Source organism: Plecotus auritus (genome assembly GCF_963455305.1).
Source record: "Plecotus auritus genome assembly, chromosome: 1".
NCBI lineage: Eukaryota > Metazoa > Chordata > Mammalia > Chiroptera > Vespertilionidae > Plecotus > Plecotus auritus.
Genome location: NC_137770.1, coordinates 114,187,400 through 114,205,343, shown reverse-complemented (window position 1 = coordinate 114,205,343; position 17,944 = coordinate 114,187,400). Strand labels below are relative to the sequence as shown.

General features: G+C 41.5%; 1 protein-coding gene across 3 annotated transcripts in view; it reads left to right on the top strand.

Annotated features, from left to right (window-relative positions):
• Positions 1-17,944, top strand: part of PEAK1 (pseudopodium enriched atypical kinase 1) — a 194,390-nt gene that overhangs the window by 117,751 nt on the left and 58,695 nt on the right. For all 3 annotated transcript variants that reach the window (XM_080677223.1, XM_080677225.1, XM_080677224.1), the window contains exon 3: positions 2,260-2,444. In XM_080677223.1, coding sequence (XP_080533349.1) covers positions 2,260-2,444 — 185 coding nt within the window. The remainder of the gene's footprint in view (positions 1-2,259; positions 2,445-17,944) is intronic.

The window sequence follows — 17,944 nt, the reverse complement described above, 5'->3', positions numbered from 1 at the left end:
TGGCACCCCTATTATGCAGATGTTGTTTCATTTCCTTTTGCCCCAAAGCTCCCTGAGGCTCTCCTCCTGCCTTTTAAGTTTTTTTTTCCAGTTGCTTCTGGGCTTGGGTATTTTTTTCCACCTTGTCTTCTCAAAACCTAGTTTCTTGAACGTCTCCCATCTTGAACAATTTGGTTCTCAACCAAAACTTCAGTTTTCTACCTGACAACCTCAGCATGACAAAAAGTGTCTCTGGCAACAAACAAAGTAGAGAATACTTTTATTGCTGACAAAATCAATGTTTAGCACAATTTTAAAACATGAAGAGTGCTAATGTTGCTTTGGGTGTGAAAGTGCTCACAAAACAACATTCTCAGGCATCTGAATAGGTAGAAAAACTTTTGTTGATTGGATAAACAAAAAGCAGTTAGCAGGTGATAGCATTTCCCGGGTAATGAATTATGAAAAATTCAGCTAGTTTGGGGTGGTTTTATAAATTTAAGAAAATAAGTGTTTATTTATAAACTAGAGACCCAGTGCACGAATTCGTGCATGTGTGGGGTCCGGCTTGCCCAGCCCTAATCAGGGCGGATCGAGACTGTTTTTGTCGGGAGGAGGAGATGGCAGGAGGTTGGCTGGCCGGCCCACCCCAACTGGGGCTTGATCATGGCTGGCCGGGCTGGGGGAAGGGGCTGTGGGAGTTTGGCTGGTGGGACCCGCCCCTGATTGTGGTTGGGGGGCTGACTGGGGGTGGGGTCAGCCAGCTCCACCCCTGATGGTGTGTGGGGCTGATTTGGGATGGGGCCGAGTGGGGGGAGGGGCTGCAGGAGGTTGGCCATCCGGCCCCGCCCCTATTGGGGCGGGGGGTGATCAGGGTGAGCCTGGCTGGGAGGTGGGGCTATGGGCTGATCAGGGTGGTGGGGCCCATCAGGGGTGTGGCCAGCCAGGAGGAGGGCTACAGAAGGTTGGCTGACCAGCCCTGCCCCCTATTGGGATGGGGGTGCAATCAGGGGTGGGCCAGCCAGGGGAGGAGCTGCAGGCCTATCATGGTGGGGCTGGCTGATTGGGGGTGGGGCTGTCAGGGGGGAAGGAAGGGGGCATTTGGCTGGCCGCCCTGCCCTTTATCGGGATGGGAGAGTCCGATCAGGGGCAGGCCGGCAGCGGGGAGGGGCTGCAAGGTTGGCTGGCCAGCCCCACCCCATGATAGGCTGATTTGCTGGCCACAGTGGGTGTCATAGCTACCAGTCATTATAGTCATTATGGCCATTACGGTCGCTGGCTTTTTATATATATAGATAGGTAGTACATTAGACATGCACTGTATATAAGAAAGGTTTAAACAGGGAATCATTTAGGGGTTTGGAATGGATCAATCAAATTTACATTATTTCTAATGGGAAGAAACAATCTGGTTTTTGAACAAATCACTTCTCGAACAGCCTTTGGGAATGAATTAAGTTCGAGAAAGGAGGTTCCACTGTAGTCTAATCTCAGTTTTATTTCTGATTCTTTACTAAATACCTTAGTAAATAATGTGCAATAAATTCTATATACTAAATAGTAAAGTGTTTAATGTATACTTTAGTATTGTAGTACTATCATATAGCAAATATGCCCAATACTTGAGTATATTTGTCTTTAATCAATTAAGCATTCAACTCCCTCTACCACAACCATAATTGCCACCTCCTACCCTAAAAAAAAATTTATTCCAGTTCTTACCTGTTATCATCCAGCTTTCTTCTGAGACTACCATACCTCCTCTACCAAACTGAATGATCAATATCTATGAATCAAGATAAATAGAAATATCAGTCTGTATGAAGGACTGCCTTATATTCACACAAGCATGTTGTGGCTTATGACCCATTGCTGGATTATTGGGCCAGTTATTTATATTTATGGCAAGTATATGCCTTCCATAAATCTAAAGTTTAGCAAGACCTTTATTTTTATTAATTTACTTTTTAGACATAGAGATATTCTTTATTTATTTATATTGTTATATTTATTTCATTTTTGACAGTATTACAGATCTCTCCCATTTCCTACCCCTCTCCGCCCAGCCCCTATGCACCCCCCAGGTCTTCATCACCCTATTGTCTGAGTCCATGGGCTATACATATAAGTTCTTTGGTTATCTGTCCTCATCCTCCCATCCCATATTGAGGTATGTCAGTCTATTCCATCCCTCCATGCTTTGGGTCTTATTTGTTGGTCAGTTCATTTTGTTAGCAAGACCTTTAAATGCCAGTGTGACAGTGGTCTGATTTATTTCAGTCATGTGACCCATGAAGTGACAGAGGATTTTTCTCCTTGGGATCCAAGAACTGTTGTTGTGAAGCAAGATGGTGGAGGCTGCACACCAGCATTGCCCCTACCTGAACTGGAAAGGGAAGAGGAAAAAGAAGACATTTCAGATCCTATAGACCTGAATCCTTGTAGTGCAATATACAGCAACTTAGGTAAGTGCAAATGCCATATAAATAGTATTTAAGTAGTATTTAAAGTTAGCCAAATTCTTTATTTCCCTGAAGAGAGGTTTATATTGTTCCATGGAGCAAAAGTTGGACAATCAAATTATACATTCTAACTCACATCATAAAAAGTCCTGCTGTTTACTTGGCAAGTATGAAACACCTGCTACTGTGTCTTCCAAATTACTGATTTGATCCTCTGCTTCATCTAATCTACTGTTGTACTCTTTTTTATTTTTTTTTTTACTTTTTATTGATTTCAGAGAGGAAAGGGAGAGATAGAAACATCAATGATGAGAGAAAATCATTGATCAGCTATCTCCTGCACAACCCCTACTGGGGATCGAATCTGGGACCCTTCAGTCCATAGGACAATGCTCTATCCACTGAGCCAAACCAGCTAGGGCTCTACTGTTGTACTTGTTATTTCAGTTCTTACATTCTTAATTTCTGACTGGTTCTTTTTTATGATTTCTGTCACTTTGTGTAAATTCTCACTGAGTTCATCAATATTTCCCCTGTGTTCCTTGAGCATCTTTTAAAATATATATATTTTTATTGATTTCAGAGAAGGGAGAGAGAAAGAGAGAGAGAATTATTGATTGGCTGCTTCCTGAACACCCCACACTGAGGATCGAGCTCCCAACCTGGGCATGTGCCCTGACTGGGAATTGAACCATGACCTCCTGGTTCATAGGTCAACACTCAACCACTGAGCCACACCAGCCAGGCCCCTGAGCATCTTTTTTTAATAAATCTTTATTGTTCAGCCGAAACCGGTTTGGCTCAGTGGATAGAGCATCGGCCTGCGGACTGAAGGGTCCCGGGTTCGATTCCGGTCAAGGGCATGTACCTTGGTTGCGGGCACATCCCCGGTGGGGGGTGTGCAGGAGGCAGCTGATCGATGTTTCTATCTCATCGATGTTTCTGGCTCTCTGTCCCTCTCCCTTCCTCTCTGTAAAATATCAATAAAATATATTTTAAAAAAAAATCTTTATTGTTCAGATTATTACAGTTGTTCCTCTTTTTCCCCCCATAGCTCCCCTCCACCCGATTCCCACCCCACCTTCTGCCCTTACCCAACCCCACCCCGCTGTCCGCATCCATAGGTGTGTGATTTTTGTCCAGTCTTTTCCCGCAACCCCCACACCCGTTTCCCCCCAAGAATTGTCAGTGCACTCCCTTTCTATGCCCCTGATTCTATTATATTCACCAGTTTATTCTGTGTCATCAGATTTTTTATTCACTTGATTTTTAGATTCACTTGTTGATAGGTAAGTATTTGTTGTTCATAATTTTTATCTTTACCTCCTTCTTCTCCTCCTCCTCCCCCTCCCCCTCCTCCTCCCCCTCCTCCTCCCCCTCCCCCTCCCCCCTCCCCCCCCCCCCTCCTCCTCCTCCTCCTCTTCCTCCTCCTCCTCCTCCTCCTCCTCCTCCTCCTCCTCCTCCTCCTCCTCCTCCTCCTTCTGCATTTCATATAATACTGGTTTGGTAGTAATGAACTCCTTTAGCTTTTTCTTATCTGTGAAGCTCTTTTTATGACCTTCAATTCTAAATGATAGCTTTGCTGGGTAAAGTAATCTTGGTTGTAGGTTCTTGCTATTCATCACTTTGAATATTTCTTGCCACTCCCGTCTGGCCTGCATAGTTTCTGTTGAGAAATCAGCTGACAATCGTATGGGTACTCCCTTGTAGGTAACTGTTTTTCTCTTACTGCTTTTAATATTCTCTTTGTCCTTAGCTCTTGGCATTTTAATTATGATGTGTCTTGGTGTGGTCCTCTTTGGATTCCTTTTGTTTGGGGTTCTCTGCGCTTCCTTGACTTGTAAGTCTATTTCTTTCACCAGGTAGGGGAATTTTTCTGTCATTATTTCTTCAAATAAGTTTTCAGTATCTTGCTCTCTCTCTTCTTCTGGCACCCCCATAATTCGGATGTTGGTATGCTTGAAGTTGTCCCAGAGGCTCCTTGCACTATCTTCATATTTTTGGATTCTTTTTGCTTTTTGCTTTTCCGGTTGGGTGTTTTTTGCTTCTTTGTATTTCAAATCTTTGACTTGATTCTTGCGATCCTCTAGTCTGCTGTTGGAGCTCTGTATATTATTCTTTATTTCAGTCAGTGTATGCTTAATTTCTAGTTGGTCCTCTTTCATATCCTCGAGGGTCTCACTAAATTTATTGGCAGTTTCTAGAAAATTCTTGAAAAACCTTATAACCGTGATTTTGAACTCTATATCCAGTAGTTTGCTTTCCTCCATTTCTGTCATTTGTAACCTGTTTCTTTGTCTCCGCATTTTGGCTGCTTCCCTGTGTTGATAGAGCGGTTTTTTGTGTGAGGTGTCCTATAGGGCCCAGTGGCTCAGCCTCCCCAGTTACCTGAGGTGGACACTCTTGGTGCACCCCTTTGTGGGCTGTGTGCACAGTCTTATTGTAGTTAAACCTTGATTATTGTTGGTATCACTGGGAGGAATTGGCCTCCAGGACAATTGGCTGTGAGGATCAGCTGTGTCTACGATGGGAGAACTTCTGTGCTGGAGACACCCTATGAGGCAAGACTTGCTTCAGTGGGGCTTTGGTGCTCACTGAGTCTTCCCCCTGAGTGTTTCCCTTATGAATCTGAGGAGTTGTAATCTGGATGGTCCCACTCTGACCACTGGGTACACTGGCTCTTTGATCTCCAAGGAGGTGCTAATTTAGCCTCTGCCTGAGGCCACTCAGCAGGAGCTACGGAGAAAACTGTAGATTCCTCTTCTTTGTCTGGGTTTTGGAGGTGCCTAGATGAGGCCCAGCTGTGAAGTAATGCAAGCTACTGTAGGGCCTTGGGCCTTCTTTTGGAAGTTCTGGGTCTCTCTGACCCAGCTGCAGTTTGTTAGGTAATTTTAGATTGCAATGGGGCAGGCCATTCATATGCAAAATCCTCTGCCCACAGCTTGGGTGGGCGGGGGGTCTCAGGGAATCCACAGGGTGGAGCAAACAGCAATGGCTGATCCTCAGCCCTACCTTTAGAGGCCTTCGGTTGTCAGTGTCCCATGGTAATCGCTAATCGCTGCAAGCACCTCTGAGAGAAAGCCGCCCTCGAGTTCCAACTGATGCCAGACAGTCCAGCTTCTCCCATATGAGACTGGGTCCCCAGAATCTCGCCCGGAACTGGAGTTCAGAGCAGTCGGGAGCCTGTGTCTCCCTCCAGATTGAAAATTACAACCGCGTCTTCAGTTGCCAGCCCTTTCCGCACACACACGTGCCTCCGTACCTCCGCACTTTATTTCTGCACCTCCTCTGAGTCCCAATGTGCTTTTCTCTTTCCTTCTAGTTGTAAAATTTCCACTCAGCCAGCCTTCCTGTGGTTCTGGATGATGTCCGTTTTGTCTTTTAGTTGTAGTTTTGAAGTGGTTGTGTGAGGTAGCAATTTCAGGTGTTTACCTATGCCGCCATCTTGGTTTCTCTCCCCCTCAGCATCTTTACACCTACTTCTTTTTTAAAAATATATATATATTTTATTGATATTTTACAGAGAGGAAGGGAGAGGGATAGAGAGCTAGAAACATCAATGAGAGAGAAACATTGATCAGCTGCCTCCTGCACACCTCCCACTGGGGATGTGCCCGCAACCAAGGTACATGCCCTTGACCGGAATCGAACCCGGGACCCTTCAATCCGCAGGCTGACGCTCTATACACTGAGCCAAACCGGTTTCGGCTACACCTACTTTTTTGATCTCTGTATCTAATAGATTGCTTGCCTCCATTTGATTTAGTTCCTTTTCTGGAGTTTTATCCTCTTCTTTCAGTTGGGACATTTCTTTGTCTCATTTTGGCTGCCTCCCTGTGTTGTTTCTATGTATTAGGTAGATCTGCTATGTCTCCTAATCTTGGCATGGTGGCCTTATATAGTAGGTGTCCAATGGGGACCAGTGGCATAGTCTTCCCGGTCACCTGAGCTGGGTGCTCCAGTAATGTGTGTTCCTAGTGTTATTGTGTGTGCCCTCCTATTTTAGTTGAGCTTTGAATGCTCTTAGCATGTCAGTAGGTAGGATTGCCCCTCAATGGCTATGAGAACTGGTTGCAACTGCAGCAGATAAGCTGTTGTACAAGTGCTAACCCCACAGAGCAGGGTTTATTTTAGTGATGTCCAATGCCTATTGATTCCACCCTTTGGATATGGCATTTATGGAGCTCATTGGGTAGTGTTCTGGTGTGGTATAAAGCCAGCCAACAGGTGTGTTGGTTCTGGGGCCTTTTAGGTAGGGCTCAGGTACAGCCCCAGGTCACTTGCTACCAGTGCCTGGCCTGGAACCACCTAGTAGGAGCTACAAGTGATCCTGTGGTTGGTAATCACCAGTGATGGGCTTGGAGACATCTGGGAGAAGCTATGCTGTGGGGTTACTTAGCATGAGATACAGGGCACATCAAGGCCATGCACTGCTCATTTGGGGTTTGTGGACCTTTGAGAGATTTTAGGAAAGTCTGCAGCATGGGCCAAAGCCAGCCACTTAGGAGGAACAGCCTCTGAAAGAGCTGTGTTAGGTAGGGCAAGGCCTAAGGGAGTGATCAGGGTGGGATACCTGGTGTTAGCCATTTAATGGAGATCTTAGATTTGGCACCCACCTGTACATGCAGGCTGGGATGGGGTAGGCTCAAAAAAGGGAATAATGGTGCCTGCCAGCCCTTCAGTCCTGTAGAGAGGTGCCTGTTCAACCCTCACCCTGAAGCCCAATAATTCAGTTCCTCCCTTGATACTTTTGGAGTGCTGTCTCTTTACTGAAGCTGAGGGCGAGTGTTCATGAGTGAGTCTGTGCTTGGTCCCTTTAATTAAGAGGATGCCTAGGTCTATAGCAGCTCCCCTTCTCATCTGGACACAGTATCTGCTGATTTTTACAGCCAGATGTTTTGGGGTCTCCTGTTTCTGGTACTGGTGCTCCAGGCTGGGGAATCTGGTGTGGGGCTGGGACTACCAGCCAAGATATCCCTTCCAATTTTTCACCACCGCAAATAGGTGTAGGATCAGCCTGTTTTGCGTTGCTACCCTGCCTACCAGTCTTGATGAGGTTTCTTCTTTATATCTTTAGTTATAGGAGTTCTGTTTAGCTCCTTTTCAGGTGGGTCTCAAGGGTGGTTGTTCTATAAGTTGTAATTTTGATGTGGTCATGGGAGGAATGAGCTCAGCGTTTCCTTAGTCTGCCACCTTGACTGTAAGTGCCTAGATTTGTATTTTAGAATATCTACACCTAGATTTGTATTTTAGAATATACACTCTGCTGGCTGCCATGTGAGAATGGACTAGAGATGAAGTATTTGGTAGTAGGTAATATGAGGCTTAATTCAGGGGTTTCCTAATGATGGAATTATATAAGTCATGTCTCAGTTTTCTTTTTGCGCATCCACATTCTTGTCTTATTTACCTGGAGTATCTCCTATTCACTTCAAACCCTGAAAGAAAACATCTGAAATTCTTCTGTCTCCTGCATGTCCTTTGGCAATGTACTGGTTGTCAGTGTTAAACTTTAAGGGATGGGTATCCTTAAAAAAATGTCCTTACATTGCTGGCCTTGATGTTGGAATAATCTATACTAATAAAAGGGTAATATGCAAATTGGTCAGAACACCCTCACAGTAACAACCAAACAGCAGGCTACCATGGGACAACCAGGCCGGCAGGGGGATTAGCAAGGGATGACCAAATGACTGAACAGCAGGCTGCATGGGGCGACCAGGCCGGCAGGGGGGGCAGTGAGGGACGTCCAAACGACTGAACAGCAGGCTGCATGGGATGACCAGGCCAGCGGGGGTGGGGGGGAGGCAGTGAGAGGCGACCAGGCTGGCGGGGGGGCAATTGGTAGCAACCAGGCCGGCAGGGGGGTCAGTGAGGGGCAACCAGGCTAGCAGAGAGGGGCAGTGTAGGGTGACCAGGCCAGCAGGCAGAGGCAGTTAGGGGTGATCAGGCTGGCCGGGGCACAGCCTGATCACCCCTAAACCGGGATCAGACCTAGACCAACAGTCAGACATCCTCCAAGGGTTCCCAGATTGGAGAGGGTGCAGGCTGGGCTGAGGCGCCCCCACCCGTGCACGAATTTCATGCACTGGGCCTCTAGTATCATTATAAATAGCAGTTTTAAAATAATCATTCTGAAGAATACATTACTATTTGTCATTTTTTCAATAAATAATTATTGAGGAACTTCTGTGGGCCAGACATTATCCTATATAATGTAAAGTTAATTATTTGAACCAATGATTAATGAATTGCACATTTATAGATTATCTGGGTGTTAAAAAAAACTGAGATTGATAGCTTTGAACATTTGTTCTAGCATTTGTTCTAATTTCTAAGAAATGTAATTATTTCTATTTAAAAAGAAGCCATAATCCTCATAGCTGCATTCACATTTAAAAATAGTTTTCCATATGCTGAAATTAGTTGGCAGAGTGCAGTATTCAAATTACACAGATAAGTTATCCCAAATATATAATGTCTGTTCTTAGAGAGGTTTTCACTAATGAGATCTTACAAAAACTGAGTTTGTCTGCTGCTACAACATTGACATTCTTTAAAGTAGTCTGTGTATATCTTTATTTGAGGTTAAGCTCAAAGTGGTTTTTGGAACTTACTTTTGTTTTAGTATTTGGCATGGAGTAATAAGTAATAATGTCTAGGTAGATTAGGACCCGTCCTTCTAAGCTGCTGATGCCTGTTGCCAGGAGATGATAAAGTGAGTGTTAGGTTGAGCCAGGGAGAGCCTATTCACTTGACAAGGCTGGTGCACAGTGGTGGTGTATGGTATCTATATTTATAAACTCCAATATTATTTCCCATTCAAGATGATTATCTCTTCTTTTGTCCTCTCTTTTCCCATTCTCATATTACTTGTCCCCAACCCTGGGGAAAAAAATAGGGATGAGGATTGAAATTGCAATTTAAAAAGGAAGATATATTCCATTTGTTTTGGCTGTAATACTTTCATCCAGCAAACATTTTTTTTTTAAATCCTCACCTGAGGATATGTCTCTGTTCTTTTCTCCCTCTCTCTCCCTCTCCTCCCTTCCTCTCTTTCTAAAAATCAATAAAAAATATTTTAAAAAATATTTTTTAAGATCATTCTGGATACCTATGGGATGACTGGAGTCAGGGAGACTGACCAAGAGCTCATGATATCCCTGTCTTATTGGAATAAAGAGCTAATTGTACATAGTAGCATACTGCTCTTTTTAAATGAGTCAATCCCTAGCATCCTAAGATTGTAATGACTGTCAGGTCTTTAAGCAGATATTTGCTGTGACTTGTCCCTAGTGTGTCTTCAGTGATAGTGTCTTTCGGTAGTTCTCTATGATGTAGTTATTATGGTGAGTTTTTCAATATGCAATCATCTTTAAAATATTTATCTTTAAAAATGATATTTTTCTTATATTTTTTTATTTTATTTTATAGTCTTGTAAGTTTTAAGAGTCCCATATTAATTATTTTCCTTCTGAGGTGTTTTAAACACTCTCTTCTCTTCTTTGAAGTAGTCATTAAATTATTCCCTTTTAATCCAATTTTCATCATTCACTTTTCAGAACATGATATAGCACCTTATCTCTAAGTCTAGAGACATTTTTAAGCAGGGAGAAAGTAAAGAGATAGAATATGAAGGCTCAGAAAGAGAAGAAAGTAAGTAAGGTTTGAATGTTCATCCCAAATAACTTTTTTAGTCTATCGTAAGGCAAATTTAGAACACAGTCTATTTTTTCTTTTTAAAGAGCTGGTATGCCATAGAAATACAAAGTATGAGATGTTCTATCAGGCCTGCTGAAAGCTGAGTTTGAGAGGAATGTACAGGATTAAAAGTTTAAAATAAAAACAGCTAAGATACCAAGTTTTTAAAACATTGACCCAGATAATTGGAATTTAGTTAAGAGAACACATCTTTCTTTGAGGAAAAAATAAATAAAAGCACAAAACAGTTTTAGACTTTGAAAAATGGCTTTACCTACTTGCAGGGACTGTGGGGTGCTCATGGTATCATTTAGAATACAAAAGCTTCTGATTTCCATGTAGAAATCTCCTTGGATCCAGAAGATCTTATCCCACTGTTTGGAAAGAGAAGCCACCATTAATTGTCTTTATTTCCTTGCTACCTTGGCTGTCCATTTTCATTTTGGAATAATGACCAGCTCTGTTTTCTGTCGGTCAGTCTGGCAGCCATTTACTGCATATTTGCTGTGTATTTCATTCTACACCAGGTTCTGAAAGAATGTTAAAAAGCAAACAAACTTATACACGTTGTAGGTAGAAAACGCTGTAATAGAACAAAACGTGTTAAGAGGAAGAGGTGATGGCTCCTTATTTGGAGTTGGGAAGTAGAGAGTAGAAAGGACTTCAGTGGAGCAACGGCCATTTGAGCTGGGGTTAGAACACTTTTACTAAGGCAGAGATGCAAAAATTAAAAATAGGGAGTATATTAAAAGAACATGAAGTGTGTGATTTGTGTGGGAGGGGTTGATGAGAAATGGTGGTAGGTAAGACTGAAAGCCTTGACTAACTTGCTGAGGAGTTTGGACTTTATTCTGTAGGTGGTGGAAAGTGCATGATCAGCCCTCTTCCACCTCTTCTGATATGCATTAAAGAGCTGCTGCTGGTGACAGACCTTAACCTTGTCTCACTTGCCAGTTCTGCCCTGACCGGTTTGGCTCAGTGGATAGAGCGTCGGCCTGCGGACTAAAGGGTCCCAGGTTCGATTCCGGTCAAGGGCATGTACCTGGGTTGCAGGCACATCCCCAGTAGGAGGTGTGTAAGAGGCAGCTGATCCATGTTTCTCTCTCATCGATGTTTCTAACTCTTATCTCTCTCCCTTCCTCTCTGTAAAAAATTAATAAAATATATTCACTTGCCAGTTCTGAGGTAATAAAAATAAAAGCACTTTTGGAATCCTTCATTCCTTTCATATTTTTAGTTTGTTCTAATTTGGAGAAGTGGGTAGAAAATGGTACCCCATAAAGGCTTTTCTAAGGTACACAGTGGAAGGGGGATGAATAGGTTCATATTTTTAGACCTTCCTTCCTTCCTTCCTTCCTTCCTTCCTTCCTTCCTTCCTTCCCCCCCCTCCCCCCTCCTTCCCTCTCCCCCTCCCCCCTCCTTCCCTCTCCCCCTCCCCCCTCCCTTCTTTCCCCTTTCAGCCAGACTTTTGCTTGGTGTACTGGGTATACAAATGAGAGAAAATATTTGCCCTCAATGAGCAAACCAGTAGGGAATTCAGACAGAGACATAGTCAAGGGTTTAGTATTCACAGGATATATCTGAGGTCCAAGGAAGGAGAGGTCAATTTGGGGGACTGGAGTAAAAAACACTCCTCAGAGGCAGAACATTTGAAGATGAGAGGAGAGGGAAACCATTCCTGGAAGAGGGTCAACATGAGCACAGACTCAGAGCATGATGTAGGCAAAAGTGCTGGAGAAACTGCAAACTGTTTTTTAGTTCTGACTTTAAGATGCGAGGGAAAGTGCTATAAGAGAAAGAGGTACAACCAGGAATAGGTCATGAAAGGCTTGCAAAGAAAATTCTGTCTTTGTGATCAAGTTCAAATTCTCAAGGACATTTTAAAAATTGATTTTAGAAAGAGGGGATGTGTGTGTGGGGTGGGGGGGAGGGAGATTTGTTGTTCCACTTATTTATGTATTCATTGGTTGATTCTTGTACAGTGCCCTGACTGAGGATTGATCCCGCAACCCTGGACACTCAAACCAACTGAGCTACCTGGCTAGGGACAAGACAGTTTTTAAATTAGAGGAGTGCCATGATCAGCTTTGGTGTTTGAAAAAAAAATCTCTCTAATGGCTAGTTTGGTGAAGGAAGCAAAACTGCAGATAGTGGTAACAGGAGATTGATACAGTAATCAGACAAAGGATGATAAGGAGGCACTGGTGCAGTTCTCACTGCTTCTAGCCTTTATTGCATTTCATCTCCGAAAGGTCTGAGTCAGCTACTGGAAAATGAAGGTTTGTTACAAAGCATATTTCTGTCATCTTGTAAGTAAACTATGGTTTTGACTTCTCACATTAGCTGTTTCAAAATAGGGTTGGGGTGGCTCTGGGAGGGAGAGAGGCCTCAGCATCACAGAAGAGTTAAGCCCTTAGATCCTTGGTAATGTACAGAGGAATGGGAAGATGTGACTGAAAACTGAATTTATAGTGGTTTCTATGAATGGATTGTTGATTTTCTTTATTGAGATATAATTTATATACCATAAAATTTACCCATTTAGAGTGTGCAATTTACTGAGTTTTAGTATATTCACAGAACTTAAAAACCATTACCAGTATCTAATTCTAGAACATTTCATCACCATAAACCGGAACTGTCCATTTTTATTCTCTCCTTCTTCCAACTCCTGACAACTACTAACCTACTCTCTGTCTCTGAATTTATATATTTCTGGACTTAGCATATAAGTGGAATCATATGATAAGTGGTCTTTTGTAACTGCGTTCTCTCACATAATGTTTACAAGTGTCATACTAGCTGTAGCATATATCAGTATTTCATTTCTTTTACGGTTGAATAATACTCAATTTATTAACTATACTATAATTTGTTTATCATTCATCAGTTGCTCTACATTTGCGTTGTTTCCACTTTGGGGCTATTATGAATCATGTTGCTGTGAACATTTGTGTTTAAGGTTTACATTCCCACTAACAATGTATGAGGGTCTGACAATGTATGAGGGTCTGAAGTTCTCCATATCCTCTCCAACACTTGTCCATCTTTTTTATTATAACTGCTTTAGTCAATGTTAAGGTGGGGGTTTCATGATTTTAGTTTGCTTTTACCTAATGAGTAATGATGAGCATCTTTTTCATGTGCTTATTGGCCATCTGTTTATCTTCTTTGGAGGAATGTCTAGGTAAATCCTTTACCCACTTTTAATAAATTATTATCTTTTCTTTTTTAATTGTTTAAAGTATTACATATGTCTCCTTTTTCCCTGATTGATAACCCCCAGAGCAGGCCCCCACCGCCCCAGTGTCCATGTCCATTGGTTATGCTAATATGCATGCATACAAGTCCTTTGGTTGATCTCTTATGCCCCCCACCCCCTCTCCTTCTCTCTGAGGTTGGATGCTCTGATCAGTTTTTCTTAGTCTCTGGATCTATTTTTGTTAATCAGTTTATGTTGTTGATTATATTCCACATATGAGTGAGATCTTTGATTATCTTTCTCTATCTGGCTTATTTTGCTTAGCATAATGCTCTCCAGAACCATCCATGCTGTTACAAATGGTAAAAGTTCCTTCTTTTTTACAGCAACATAGTATTCCATTTGTAGATGTACCACAGGTTTCTAATCCTCTCACCTGCTGATGGGCACTTAGGCTATTTCCAACTCTTAGCTATTGTAAATTGTGCTCCTATGAACATAGGGGTGCATATGTCCTTTCTGATTGGTGTTTCTTATTCCTTGGGATATATTCTTAGAAGTGGGATTATGGGGTCAAATGGGAGTTCCATTTTTAACTTTTTGAGGAATCTCCACACTATTTTCCACAGTGGCTGCAGCAGTCTGCATTCCCACCAGCAGTGCCCGAGGGTTCTTTTTTCTCCACATCCTCGCTGGCACTTGTTTGTTGATTTGTTGATAGATAGCCATTCTGACAGGTGTGAGAGGGTACCTCATTGTCATTTTGATTTGCATCTCTTGGATGATTAGTGATTTAACCATGTTTTCTTATGTCTCTTGGCCTTCTGTATGTCTTCTTTCGAAAGGTGTCTATTTAGGTTCCTTGCCCATTTTTTTATTTGGATTGTTTATCTTTCTTTTGTTAACTTGTATGAGTTCCCAGTCAATTTGGGAGATTAAACCCTTATCGGATATAGTAACATTGGCAAATATGTTCTCCCATGCAGTGGGCTTTCTTGTTTTGTTGACGGTTTCTTTTGCTGTGCAGAAGCTTTTTATTTTGATGTGGTCCCATTTGTTTATTTTCTCCTTAGTTTCCATTGTCTTAGGAACTGTATCAGTAAAGATATTGCTATGACATGTGCCTGATATTTTGCTGCCTGTAGAGCCTTTGAAGATTTTTATGGTTTCCCATCTTACGTTTAAGTCCTTTATCCATTTTGAGTTTATTTTTGTGTATGGTGTAAGTTGGTGGTCTAGTTTCATTTTTTGCATGTATCTGTCTAATTTTCCCAATGACCATTTATTGAAGAGAGTGTCTTGACTCCATTGTATGCTCTTGCCTCCTTTGTCAAATATTAATTGAACATAATGGCTTAAGTCGACTTCTGGGTTCTCTGTTCTGTTCCATTGGTCTATATGTCTGTTCTTGTGCCAGTACCAGGCAGTTTTGAGAACAGTGGCTTTGTAATATAGCTTGATATCTGGTATTGAGATCCTTCCAACTTTGTTCTTCTTTCTCAGGATTGCTGTGGCTATTCGGGGTCTTTTTTTTATTCATTATGAATTTTTGGAGAGTTTGTTCTACGTCTGTGAAATATGCCGTTGGTATTTTAATGGGGATTGCTTGAATCTATATATTGCTTTGGGTAGTGTGGACATTTTAATGATGTTGATTCTACCAATCCATGAACATGATATATTCTTCCATTTCTTTATATCTTCCTCTATCTCTTTTTTCAGTGTCCTGCAGTTTTCCGAGTACAGGTCTTTTATCTCCTTAGTTAAGTTTATTCCTATGTATCTAAGTTTTTTTGTTGCAATGGAAAATGGGATTGTTTTTGAGTTTTTCTTTCTGTGAGTTCATTATTGTTGTATAAAAAAGCCATAGATTTCTGGGTGTTGTTTTGTATCCTGCTACATTGCCGAATTCATTTATTAGTTCTAGTCGTTTTTTGATGGAGTCTTTAGGGTTTTCTATGTACAATATCATCTCATCTGCAAATAATGACAGTTTTACTTCTTCTTTTCCAATTTGGATGCCTTTTATTTCTTCTTCTTGTCAGATCGCTATGGCTAGCACTTCCAATACTATGTCCAACAGGAGTGGTGAAAGTGGGCATCCCTGTCTTGTTCTTGTTCTTGTTCTTGTTCTTGTTCTTGTTCTTGTTCTTAGGGGAAATGGTTTTGGTTTTGCCCATTGAGTATGATGTTGGCTGTAGGTTTGTCATATAGGGCTTTTATTATGTTGAGGTATGATCCCTCTATTCCCACTTTGTTGAGAGTTTTTATCAAGAAAGGGTGTTGGATTTTGTCAAATGCTTTTTCTGCATCCATTGATACGATTATATGATTTTTGTCTCTCAGTTGGTTTATGTGAGGTATCACTTTTATTGATTTGTGGATATTGTACCATCCTTGCATCCCCAGAATAAATCCCACTTAGTCATGGTTTATGATCTTTCTATTGTAATGCTGGATCCGGTTTGCTAGAATTTTGTTGAGGATTTTAGCATCTATGTTCATCAGGGATATTGACCTATAGTTCTCTTTCTTTCTTTCTAGTGTTTTTATCTGGTTTTGGGATTAGGGTAATGCTGGCTTCATAGAAAGAGCTTGGGAGTGTGCCTTCCTCTTGAATTTTTTGGGATAGTCTGAGGAGGATAGGTTTTAGTTCTTCTTTGAATGTTTGGTAGAACTCCCCTGTAAAGCAGTCCGGACCAGGGCTTTTGTTTACTGGAAGGTTTTTGATTACTGCTTCAATTTCATCACTAGTTATTGGCCTATTCAGGTTTTGTTATTCTTCCTGATTGAGTTTTGGAAGCTTGTATTTTTCTAAGACTGTGTCCATTTCGCCTAGGTTGTCCAGTTTTTGGGAGTAGAGTCGTTCATAGTATTTTTTTACAATCCTTTGAATTTCTGTGGGGGTCAGTTTTTACTTCACCTCTTTCATTTCTGATTTTATTTATTTGGGTCCTATCTCTTTGTTTCTTGGTGAGCTTGGCGAGAGGTTCATCAATCTTATTTTATCTTTTCAAAGAACCAGCTTTTGGTTTTATTGATCTTTTGTATTGGTGTTTTTTTTTTGTTGTTGTTGTTGGCTTGTTTTTTGTCTCTATGTCATTTATTTTCTTTCTTCTGCTTATTCTTGTCTTTTCTTGTTTTTCTCTAATTCTTTAAGTTGTAGGGTTAGATAATTTACCATTTTTTTTTTTTGTTTTGTTTTTTTGAGGTAGGCCTGTAGGGCTATGAACTTCCCTTTCAGGACTGCTTTTACTGTGTCCCATAGATTTTGGATTGTTGTGTGTTTTCATTGTCATTTGTTACCAGGATGCTTTTTATTTCTTCTTTGATCTATTTGGTAACCCAATCATTGTTTAGTAACATGCTATTTAAAATCCAAGTGTTTGATTTTTCTTTTATTGTTTTTATTGTAGTTGATTTCTAATTTTATGTCATTGTGATCTGAGAAGATTCTTTTTTTTTTTTTAATATATTTTATTGATTTTTCACAGAGAGGAAGGGAGAAGGATAGAGAGCTAGAAACATCGATGAGAGAGAAACATCGATCAGCTGCCTCCTGCACGCCCCCTACTGGGGATGTGCCCGCAACCAAGGTACATGCCTTTGACCGGAATCGAACCTGGGACCCTTCAGTCCACAGGCCGACGCTCTATCCACTGAGCCAAACCGGTTTCGGCTGAGAAGATTCTTGATATAATTTCTATCTTCTTGAATTTGAAGAGACTTTGCCTGTGTCTCAATATGTGGTCTATCTTTGAAAATGTCCCATGTGCACTTGAGAAGAATGTTTATTCTATGGCTTTGAGGTGAAATGTTCTGAAGATGTCAATTAATTCCATCATTTAGGATTCATGTTTCTTTGCTGATTTTTTGTTTATCCAGTGGTTTCAATGGGGTATTAGAGTCCCCTACTATGACTGTACGTACAGCTGTCAATCTCTCCCTTGATATCTTCCAGAAGTTTTTTTATGTATTTGGGTGCTCCTGTTTTGGGTGCATATATGTTTACCAGAGTTATATCCTCTTGTTGAATTGCTCCCTGTAGTATTATGAAGTGGCCTTCCTTATCTCTTGTTATGGCCTTTACTTTGAGGTCTATTTTGTGAGATATAAGTATTGCTACACCAACTTTTTTTTCATTTCCATTCGCCTGCAAAAATTTTTTCCTTCCCTTCACTATCAGTCTGTTTGAGTCCTTTGTCATGAGGGTGGGTCTCTGGTAGAAAGCAGATATATAGGTCATGTTTTCTTATCCATTCAGCTACCCTATATCTTTAATGGGAGCATATAATCCATTTACGTTTAAGGTTATTATTGATAGGTACTTGTTTGTCACAATTTTTATTCTTTTTTTTTAAATTTCTTTATTGATTAAGGTATTACATATGTGTACTCATCCCTCCATTAACCCTCCAACCCCCGCATTCTTGTCCTCACCCCCCTGGTGTTCATGTCCATTGGTTAGGCTTATATTCATGCATACAAGTCCTTTGGTTGATCTCTCCTCATTTCCCCCACCCTCCCCTACCTTCCCTCTGAGAGGTCTGGCAGTCTGATCGATGCTTCTTTGCCTCTGGATCTGTCCCTATTCATCAGT